Source organism: Chrysochloris asiatica, unplaced genomic scaffold, assembly GCF_000296735.1.
Source record: "Chrysochloris asiatica unplaced genomic scaffold, ChrAsi1.0 scaffold00016, whole genome shotgun sequence".
NCBI lineage: Eukaryota > Metazoa > Chordata > Mammalia > Afrosoricida > Chrysochloridae > Chrysochloris > Chrysochloris asiatica.
Window position 1 is genome coordinate 23,623,077 of NW_006408534.1, and position 11,870 is coordinate 23,634,946.

Genomic DNA, 11,870 nt, shown 5'->3' on the forward strand with positions numbered 1-11,870 from the left:
GGCTAGTGATCGTGAACATTTCTTCATATGTTTGTTGGCTGCCTGGATCTCTTCCTTGGTGAAGTGTCTGTTCATGTCCTGTGCCCATTTTTTAATTGGATTGTCTGTTTCTTGTAAAGGTATTGTAGTTTCCTATATATTTTAGAAATGAGTCCCTTGTCTGATGTGTCATTGCCAAAGATTTTTTCCCATTCTGTGGGTTCCTTTTTTACTCTCCTGGTGAAGTCTCTTGATGCACATAAGTTTTTTTATTTTTAGCATGTCCCAATCATCTATTTTGTCTACTTTTGTTTTTGTAGTTTTCAAAATGTTTTTTAGTCTGTGTATTCCCTGAAATAGTGCCCTCACATTTGTCCCTATTTTTTCACTGATGGTCTTCATAATTTTGGGATTAGAATTATTTTTGTCCAGTCAGTATACATAAAATGAGTATGTTATCATTACATAAGTGATCACTCAAGAGTTATTTCAGTACACCAAAAAAAAGCCAGGAGCATCGTTATGGATTGAAAAAAATCACTTATAGTTGAGAGATGTTCATAGGCGATCTTTCCCATTGATGTCTGGGTAATAGGAACAGACCTCTGTTTTGTGGCGAGGGCTGAATATTCATTCTCATTCAGCAAGCATTGCATTTGCTGAGAACTTCTTATATTTAAAGTACTCTTCTAGGCAATGAGGAGGTGGAGGAGGTGATGGCAGTGATAGTGTGCCATTGAGTTGGTTCCAACTCATAGCGACCTGTATAGAGTTTCCGAGTCTGTAAATCCTTACAGGAGCAGAAAGCCTCATCTTTCTGGTAGATTCAAACTGCTGACCTTGCAGTTAGCAGCCCAACTTGTAATCCACCATGTTCTCTGGGATCCTAATGATATAGCAGTGAACAAAAATCTTATTGAGCTTGCATTCTAGAGAGGAGGGGAGAAGGGAGACTTAAGTAAAAGATATAAAATGTTAAATAGCAACATATGCTATGAAGAAAAGAAAGGCTAGGAGGATGTTTAAGAGTGCGTTGTACATAATAGTGGGAGGGATATAATTTGGCAATAATGAGTGCTGGTTAAAAGGAACAGTTTGCAGTATTCTGCATAAGTGTTCCAGTCTCAGTTCTTTAAACAAAAAAATTATAAAAAGAAATCATTAAGCAGTATCATGCATTCTCTTAGTTGTCTATTAGTATACAAAACCCACTTCCATTGAGTCTATTCTGATTCATAGGGAATGTGTATAGGGGTTTTTGAGGCTGTAAATCCACTGGAGCAGAAAGCCTCATCTTTCTCCTGTGGAGCAGTTGGTGAGTTTGAACTGTCAGCCTTGTGTTTAGCAGTTCACTGCGTATCCAACAGCACCACATCTGGAAACAAATGATAATTACTGGGTTCTAACCGAGACCTACTGAATCAGAAATTCTTGGGGGTGGGGCCCAATAATCAGTGCCTTTACAGGCTCTTCAGGAGTCTTTGAAGCAGGCTCAACTTTGAAAACCATTCTTCTACTCTAACAGCAGCTTATGGCACAATTGAAAATTCATGAGCTTTGAGGACAGAGAGAATTAGGATTGATTCTTACTTCTCCCACTTCTCTGTATAGAGTTTTCCCTCTATAAAATGAAGATATAATACTTCCTTCCCAGAGTTGTTGTTAGGATTGGCTGGCTCAATATAAGTAAAGTATGTAATACTAGAACTGGCAAATTTAAGGCTGTCAATAAATGGTAACTACTATTATTCTTGGAGTCCTGGTATGGCGCTGTGTATTAATGCGCCAGACTGCAAAGCCGTTTGAACTGCAAGGTTGGCAGTTCAAGCTCACCAGCTGCTCCTAGGAAACCCTGTACAGGGTTGCTATGGGTCGGATCCGACTCGGTGGCACTTAACAATAACAACAACAACTATTATTCTTTGGGAGCACAGTGGCTCTATAGGATAAAAACTAGACTGCAAATCACAAGATTGGCAATTCAAGTCCACCAGCCACTCCAAGGGAGATAGATGAGTCTTTCTGCTCCCACAAAGATTTACAGTCTTGGAAGCCCTTTGTTGTTGTTAAGTGCTGTCAAGTTAGCTTTGACTCATAGTAACCCTTATAGGGTTTCCAAGGAGTGGCTCGTTTTGAGCCACCAACTTGCAGTTAGCAGTACAGTGATTATCCTACAGTGCCACATTATAACCGACTCAATGGCACTTAATAACAACAACTTCTACTATCCTTAATGTGTGTGTTTGTGTAAGTTTTAGGGGGCTTTTTGTCATTAGAATTATTGTTTCTGTTCATTAAATAAAAAAACATGTTTACATTTTTTCTTTTAGATTCAAATACTCAAGAGGTTAAGGACGTCTATGGACTCCATGGTCAAATAGAACATAAATTAGCTTTCCTGAGAACTTACGTGCCAAAGCAAATGAAACTTGTGCTCATTGGCCATTCAATTGGCTGTTATATTTCCCTTCAGATGTTGAAATATGCTCCTGAACTTCCAGTAAGTATCCATTAGGAGGTCTTGGAGATATTTGCATAATTCCTCCTCATCTTTCCTTCTTTCTTTCTTCAGCTCAGTGTAATAGCTCTTGTTTAATTCATTAATTGATTTAATTGACTTCAGAGAGAGGACTTCTTGGTAGCTATCTTATCATCCATCATATTATTGTGGACCTTTGTGAGTGTATGTACATGCAATGAATGCCTTTGAATTAGGGTTATGTGGAGTTTTTATGTTATACACTACTCTGCTGTGTTTTGTAAAGGAATGTTTAGGAGCAGTTAACAGCTTAAATCAAGACAAGAATGTTTTTATGGAGAGTCTTGTATTTTGCAAAAGTTTATGCCTCCTTTTAGGAGAACAATTTGTCATGAACACTCATCGTCATCAATGATAGCGAGACAAGTATCCTTACAGAACACCAAATCTTTATATTTTAGTAATAAGGCTAGATCCTGAAATTATTGCTGGCCACTTTGACACACACAGTCATTTAGTCCATCGCTAAGTACTCATTGGCTCCTACTGTGTGTCAGATACTGAGGGAGGCTCAGGAGACACAAAAGTGTACTTACAGTACACAGACATGCTAGTCAACTACCAGAGGCTTCAGAAGCAAACAACTCTCACTAGCATAAACTTTTGTTATGCCTCATTGAATCAGTGTAACAAACCATTATGAAATGTAATTTTTGTGTATTATTTGTTCTAGGTGTTTAAAACTAAAAACTACATTGAAAAGGGCGCCTGTGCCTACGTATTTGAAATAAAACTAGCATTACTATTCTGTACACAAAAGGAAGAAAATATTCATTTCTGTGTTTTTCGCCATCTACTAGTGTAATCACAGACCCGTCCTTTGGGCTACTGGTTTTTTTGGGGTTTTTTCCCTCCAGATCCGTCTGCATGCACGGTGTGGTTTCTCTTGCTTATATTTGATAACCGTTGTTCAGTACATTTGTTTTGAATCCCTTTCTCGTTTGGCTTGCATTCACAGTGTCTGCTGAGAAAGGAAGCATAATTCATCTTAAGGATAATGCTTTTTCTTAGAGCTGCTTCAGCTTTATAACTTTCTAATTAATGCTCTACTTTCAGGTGTCCCTGCTATTGCAGGGATAGTGATGAAAAAGGTGAAACATGAGTTTAACCTAGTATATTTGTGGAGACTTAACTCATGTTGTGATTGTAGTTTTCAGAGAGATATGTGAAACCATGTTTTATCTTCTTAAAAACCTCTAGAAACTAACAAGTGCTATAAATTGTTCATAAAGGTCTTCTTTTGTGGGGAGGGAGAAGGTGAACATCTGTATAATTTTTATTATTCCACATCTTTATCTGGATTCAATTAACTCTACATTGTTGAACTGCTCTCTCTCTCTCTTTCTTTTTCCCTTTAAACACCTGGGCCAGTTAATACTGGTGGTGCGATCCCTGCTGAAGTGTTGAAATTTCAGTGTCTCTGGGCTACTCTGAGAAGGCACAGTGCCTGCATGCCTGAAGTTAGCATGACATGCTCCATTTAAGATGCATTTGACAATCAAATAAATTTGTGTAAGGCAGAGTGTTGCAATCCATAATCATTTTGCCAAAAATAAGTTAGCTGTTATGTTTTATAGCATATGAAGTGTGATAATAAGAAACTTGTGTTTCCATCTCTTCTGTTATTTTTACTGGAATTTTTACTCCCATACGATTTTTTGCACAAATGTGTAGTTTAGTAGCTGGTTTATTTGGGTTTATTTTGGTTCAGTTCTTTGCAATATTTTTGTTACTAATTATAGGAAACTTTGTCTTAGAATCCTTATTTTAAGACATATTTATTATATATGTCAGATGTGTTATGTGACCTATATTTAGAGATACGGAAAAACTGAATTTTCCCTTTAAAAAGTCTGACATTTAAAAATGTTTGTTTCTTTACACAAATTGTTATTGTTATTAAGTGCCGTCGAGTTGATTCCAACCCATAGCGACTTTGTATAGATTTCTGAGGAGCAGCTGGTGAGCTTGAACCGCCGATCTTGCAGTTCAAATGACTTTGCAGTCTGGCACATTAACCCACAGTGCCACACCTAGGTACATATAATTATAGAAATGCTTCTGATATTTTGATAGTAATTTCCAGAAGAGAAATTTAAAAGAAGCTTCAGAAAATAGCATTTGGAAGTCTGTTAAATAGTAGTTGTCATGACTCATAAATATGATTTATTCTTAAACTCATAGGAACTTAGAACTGAGATGAGCTCTGGAGATAGTCTACCCTCATCTTTCATGTCATAGGTAGGAACAGAGAGAAAGGTGCCTTGCCAGAATTCAGCTTCAGTTCAGTCTGAGTCCAGGGCGGGGTACAGTTATATTTTAACCTGTGGATATAAAAAGAAAGTGTTTTATGATTGTTTCAACCTTTGAATGATAGCAGAGACTACAGCTAGGAGGCTATTTCTCTGCAACTAAATTCATGTGATTCATTTTGTTGTAGGTTAAGAGATGGGAGATCCCAGGAGTACTTTAACAATTTGGGGAGATGAGAATAAAAAGGCAGTGGTTTTATTTCTAGTATCCAGAATCTTCTTTTTCTCATCATCCATGCACTCTGTGTTTAAAATGTAACATCTGATTTTACCAGTAAGTCTTTTGCATAAAGTTCAAGATTCAGAGTTGGAAGCCCTTGATTATTACCTAGGCTTGGCAGTGAGTTAAGCAATTAGACTTCTATTTTCTCTTAAGAATTTGTATAGCATTTGATGATAACACCTCCATTACATGGATATTAAATATTTCAGAAGTTAAATTAAAAAAATATATATATATTATTTGGTTTTCCTTGGGGAAAATACTCAATAACAGAGTTTCCTTTTTCTGTTCTGTTGGCAAAAAAAAAAAAAATCTTTCTAAATGAAATTTCCAGACTACTTGAACTCACTCCTTGAAAACAAGACGTATTTATCCAATTGGATAAAAACTTAGCTAAAATGCATTATTGACTTATCTGTTATCTTCAACAATACATAATAAAGGATTTTTTTTCTTAATGATACGTGGGTATCATTTTGATAGGGCTATTATGTTAAATGGTAATCAAAGGAATTTTGCCATTGTCTACATTTCTTGGGTAATCGTGCTTTTCATTTTTAGATTTCTTGTGTCTTTTTTACAGTGTTTCTGTATCCTTCCTCAATGTTATATGCCACTTCTCTAATAGTAGAATTTATTGCTACTGATTTGCTGTAGGTAGAATAAATAGAACAATTCTTCCTCAAGTAACTGAAGATAAATGATAATAATAACAGAAGCAATATCTACTTGCTGCTGAGTCTATTCCAATTCATGGCAACTTTTGTATGTAGAGTAGAACTGTACTCCACAAAGTATTCAAGGTTGTAACCCTTTAGAAACAGACAGCAGCCGTTTCTCCCGAGGCTCCTGTGAGTGGGTTTGAACCACCAACTTTTCTGTTAGTAGTTGAGTATTGAATCATTTACACCACCCAGGAATTCCTAGATGAAAATACAAGAAAAATATAATTTTAATACTGTTAATCTACAATGTTAAGTTCACAAATTTTATTCCCATTCAGAGCCTCGATGTAATAACTTCTATGTAGACTATTCCAGTCTCGTGGGTAAAGGATAAGAAGAAACTAGTGAACCATGTGCTGCCATTAAATCTTTTGCCTGGCAGGCACACTTGTTACTTCTCATGTTTCATTGGACAAAGCAATGAAGGCTATCTTCAATGATGCTGTCAAAAGCAGTCCTCTTCAGAGAAAGGAAGCATACATTTATAAATAATGAAACAGCATTTCTTAATGTGCTAGAAAAGAAAAGAATAGAATAGAAACAATTAGAATATATAATGTTATAATAAAGGTATGGTGTAATTTTTGTTTTGATTTTTATGTATGTACATTGATGTCTAGATTACCATGTAGAAAATTTATCTTAATATGGGTAAGGGTTAAAAAAAAGTTTGAAAGTCAGTAATCTAGACTAGAGTATATCACAGAATCTAAGAGGAGAAAAAGGAATTGTTAAGAACCGTACCGTACAGGATTAGTTGAGTAAAGATGACCGAGGATTTTTCTTTTTTTTCCCTTTGTTTCACGAGAAGTGAAATCTGTTTCCCTCCTGGCTTGCAAATGGGATCTGGGCAGGGCATATAACTTGCATTAATAGGATGCATCAGAAGCACTGTTCTGGTACTTTCAAGCCTAGGTCCAGACTGGCAACTCTTCATCTTCCCTCTTAGAAGTCAGCTGCTATATTAGATGTCCAACTATTCTGAAATTACCATGCTGTGAGGAAATCCAAGCTAGCCACAAAGGGGGTCATGAGATGCTAGACATTAGAGTGATTCCTACTTGGTCCTTTCATCCTATCCTTTCTCCCCAGAATACAGCCAAGTACAAGTGACCCTAATTGATGCTACATGGAGCAGAAAGACTGTCCAACTGAGCCCTGAATTCTTGACCCAAAGAATCAAAATGGTTATTGTTTTAAGCCATGAATTTTTGGATGGTATGTTTTGTGGCAATGGAGAAATGAAATAAGGCAACTTAGTTGAGTGGTAACAAAGATCGAAGAGAATGAAGATTTGAGAATTTGGGTATTAGTAATTAAAAGAACACTGGTGCCCTTGAAGAAAAACATTTTTAGTGAAATTATGGAAAAACTACAGGATCAATGGATCTTGTTGTTATATGCCATGCATCACTTCTGACTCACAGCGGCCCTATTCACAAAAGAACAAAATGCCTCCTGGTCCTGCTCCATCCTCACAATTGTTACGTTTGAGCCGTAGGGAGATGTCTTCTTTTTCTTTGATCTTCCACTTTACCAAGCATAATGTTATTTTCCAGGGACTAGTCCCTACAGATAAGATGCTCAAAGTATGAAATACAAAGTCTGTAAGGAGCATTTTGGCTATACTTCTAAAACAGATTTGTTTGTTCTTCTGTTAGTCTATGGCACTATTAATATCTATTCCAACACCCTAATCAAATGCCTTGAGTCTTTTACGGTCTTCCTTATTCATTGTCCAATTTTCACATGCATCTGAGGCAATTGAAAATACCTTGGTTTGGGTCAGGTAGGTGCAAATTACTCCTCAAATAATATGTATGCTATTCAATACTTGAAAGAGGTCTTTTGCAGCAGATTTTTCTAATGCAATACATCATTTGATTTATTGACTGCTACTTCCATAAGTGTTGATAATGGATCCAAGTAATATGAAATTTTTGACAACTTCAATCTTTTCTCCATTTTGTTGTTGTTAAGTGCCATTGAGTTGGTTCCAACTTATAGTGACTCTGTATAGGGTTTCCAAGGAGTGGCTGGCGAGCTTGAACCTCTGATGTTGCTGTTCAGACCGACCTTAAGGTCAAGTGCTTACCTTGTGAGGATTTTTGTTTTCTTTACATTGGGGTGCGATTCATGCCGAAGATTGTAGTCTTTAATCCTCATCAGTAAGTATTTTAAGTCCTCTTTGCTTCCAACAAGTAAGGTTGTATCATCTGTATATCACAAGTTGTTAATGAGTCTTCCTCCATCCCTAATGCCACATTCTTTTTCATATAATCCAGCTTCTCACATTATTTGCTCAGCATACAGATTGAATAATTATGGTGAAAGGATACAACTCAAGCACATAGGTTTCCTGATTTTAAACCATTCAGTATCCCATGTTCTGCTTGAATTATCTTCAGTAAAAGTTTATTGGTGTATGATACTAATGATGTTGTTCAATGATTTCCACATTCTGTTGGGTCACCTTTTTTTTGGAATGGGCATAAATATGAATCTCTTCCAATTGGTTGGCCAGGTAGCTAGCTGTCTTCCAAATTTCTTGGCATAGACAAGTGAGCCCTCCAGAGTTGCATTAGTTTCTTTAGAGATTTTTATTTATATTGTGTCAATTCATGGAGCTTTGTTTTTTGCCTGTGCCTTCAGTGCATTTTGGACTTCTTCTTTCAGTACCATTAGATCATATGCTGCCTCTTGAAATGGTTAAACGTTGACCATTTCTTTTTGGTACAGTGCCTCTTTGTATTCCTTCCACCATCTTTTAATGCCTCTGCTTCACTCAATGTTTTGTCCATAGAATCCTTCAGTATTGCAAATAGAGATTTAAATTTTTATCATAAATTCTTTCATCTTAAAAAATCCTGAGTGTTTTCTTTCCTTTTGGTTTTCTAACTCCAGGTTTTTGTACATTTCAATATAATACTTTCCTTTGTCTTCTTGAGCTGCCCTTTGAAATTTTCTGTTTAGCTCTTTTATTTCCTCATTTCTTCCATTCGCTTTGCCTTCTCTATGCTCATGAGCATGTTTCAGTCTTTTCTTACATCAATTTTTTTTCTTTTCTTTCTTTCCTGTCTTTTTAATGACATTTTTGCTTTCTTCCTGTATAATGCCCTTGATGTCATCCCACAATTTTTCTGATCTTTGATAATTAGTGTCAGTTCATCAAATTTGTTCTTGAAATGATCTCTAAATTCAAGTGGGATACAATTAAGGTTATTTTTCTGGTTCTCGTAGAGTTTTCATTTTCTTCAGCTCAGTCTGAGAATGCACATGAGCAACTAATGGTCTGTCCCACAGTCTGTCCTTTGTCTTATTTTGGCTGATAACGTTGAGATTCTCTACCATCTCTTCCCACATATGTAGTTATTTTGATTCCTGTATACGCCATCTGGTGAGGTCCAGGTGTATAGTCATCTTTTATTATGTTGTTTAAAAAAGATATTTGCAATAAATAAGTCATTGGTCTTGCAAAATTCTACCATGCAGATCTCTAGTGATCCATAAATTGGCTGATAAGAAGAAAGCAAGATGGTAACTTAAGAAAGAAGCTGGTAAAGGGGAAAGTGGGAAAGAATTTAGAGTGTTTGCACATTGAGGAGAATAAACCCATGGATAAAGAGGTGGTGAAAATGAAGGAGAAATAGAAACAATTGTTGCAGCACTTTTCCCCCTTTTTCTTTTAATCCTGCACACTTACAAACTAGCAAAATTGATTTTTTTCTCATTTTTCAATTGATGGTATCGTTACTTACATTAATGATACATAACATTCATTTGAAATTTATAGCATATACTGACATGTAAGAAGATCATATGGCAGCTCCATTTTTTTTTTTTTCCTTCAGTTTTTCAGATAAGGAATCTGAAGTTCCAAAGAGTTATGCTTCCATGAAATTTTTGGAGCCCCCTCTTATATCACTTGACTAGTGAGTAGCAGAATTAGGACTCTATTCTGTTTTTCAACTTTTCCATTGTTTGGTTTCTGGTGAGCTAGATAGATATGAAGGTTGTAGTTATTGACCGTGACAATAAGTTACTTAAACTAACTACCAAAATTTGGCCAGAGTTCTTAAAGTTTTTACTATCATTTCTTTAATAATTTAGTTACTCATATACCCAAGGAAACAGATGCATGATTTTGGAGAAGTTAGGAGAGACTCAGGAGAAATGACTACACGTATGAGACAGAAGATAAAGAGAATTGGTGTTGGGTCATGATGTAAGGACTGAAAGAGTGGCCAAATCCAACTCAAATGACCGTGAATCTAAAATTTTAAACTGAGCCAGGTACAGAGGGAAGATTAGAATGTGAAGGGAGGTAGAGGACCCTTTCAACATATATAGTATATAGTTCCACAGTGATCTGCATGTGACCCATTAGAGAACTTCAATGTGTGAAAACCACAGGGCTTAGGCAGTCACCGGCTGTCTACTCTGATTTGTGAAAGACTTGTCTTCATTTCGGAGAACAGTAAGTTGCCTACTCTGAGAAAATTTGGTATTTAGTACACAGAAATAATAATTTTTTCTTTCATTTATGGGGTATTCAGACATATATATATATATATCTGTTTATGTGTGTACACACATGGATATTTATTTTACTCTCTCAGTAATCCAGCAAACTACTATACCAAGAGTTTCAACTTTTCAACTTCAGCCCTTTTTTTTAGTTATCTACATATTAAAAAAAAAAAAAAATCCTCAAATTGCTTTCAAAGTGGAAAAATTGTGTGGGCTTTTTCATCTTCTCATAACTCAAAAAGTATTTAATATATTTTTCTCAAACTTTGCAAAAAAAAAAAACTCCTTTGGGCTGAAACTAAGCATGGAAAATTTCACCACAAAGGGCTAATTTTTTTTTTTTGGGAAAGCTGCAAGAAAGTGAAAACAGGGGTTTATAATAGAACATTCTTCATGCATGTTAATACTTAGTACTTTATCTAATGCATTTCATCTGAGAATTTCTGAACACTTTTCAGACTTAAATATTGGGCCATTCTGATACTTGTATATCCATGATATACTGTCAGTTGTGGAAAATTTTCCCCATCTCAAAGGTCCAGTATCTTAAAAGTTAACAAGAAGTGTTTAAAGAGATTATAAAGGCAATGAATTAACTACTAGCTAGAGAATGCCATACATTTATCATCTCTTTCTGGCTCAAGAGTAATTGTGAGTAGAATATAATAGATGACAGGAGGCACTAATTCAGTTATCTAAGTCAGTGGTTTCCAAAGCAGTTTTCCCATCACCTGGGCACTTGTTAGAAATGCAAAATTCCAGGCCTTCTGAATCAGAAACTCTGGGCCTATGGCCTGCCAGTCTTATTTTAACATGCCCTGTGTGTGGTGCTGTAGGATCAGCAATGAACTGCGAACCACGGAGTTGGAAGTTCAAACCCACCAGCTGCTCCTCAGAAACCCTGTACAGGGTCCCTATGAGTCAGACTGACTCGTCGGTGTTTAACAACAACATAGCTGATTCTGTGGTATACTCAAGTTTGAAAACCTCTGATCTAAGTTTTCCAAAAGCTTGGAGAATATTATATATTGAGATGCTCTAGAACAGGAGTGGGAGTCCTGGTGTGGTGCTGCACTTTAATGTACTGGACTGCAAAGTTTGTTTGAACTGTAAGGTTGGGGTTCAAGCTCACCAGCTGCTCCTCAGAAACCTGATACAGGGTTGCGATGGGTCGGAATCGACTTACCACAGTTAACAGAACAGGGGTAGAAAATATCCGGCCCGTGGGCTGTATGTTGTTAAGTACCATGGGGTTCTGACTCATAGTGACCCTGCACAGGGTTTTCAAGGCTGTAAGTCTTTACAGGAGCAGAAAGCCTCATCTTTCTCCTGAGGAACAGCTGGTAGTTTCAAACTGCTGACTTTGAAGTTGGCAGGCCTACTCGTAACCACTACGCTACCAGAGCATCTTGTGGGCTGTATGTTGTTGTTGTTGTTGTTAGGTGCCATCGAGTTGGTACCGACTCCTAGTATAAGGCCTGTGAAATCATTTGGTCTGGCCCTGCCAAGGTAATGGTATTTCCAGCCATCACAATTAGCAGGCTAATTTTTAAGTTGGTAAT

The 11,870-nt window shown here is 36.6% G+C and overlaps 1 protein-coding gene across 3 annotated transcripts in view; it reads left to right on the forward strand.

Moving 5' to 3' along the window:
• Window positions 1-11,870, forward strand: part of LOC102842044 (chromosome unknown open reading frame, human C2orf43) — a 131,655-nt gene that overhangs the window by 34,730 nt on the left and 85,055 nt on the right. For all 3 annotated transcript variants that reach the window (XM_006835251.1, XM_006835249.1, XM_006835250.1), the window contains one exon: window positions 2,310-2,479. In XM_006835251.1, coding sequence (XP_006835314.1) covers window positions 2,310-2,479 — 170 coding nt within the window. The remainder of the gene's footprint in view (window positions 1-2,309; window positions 2,480-11,870) is intronic.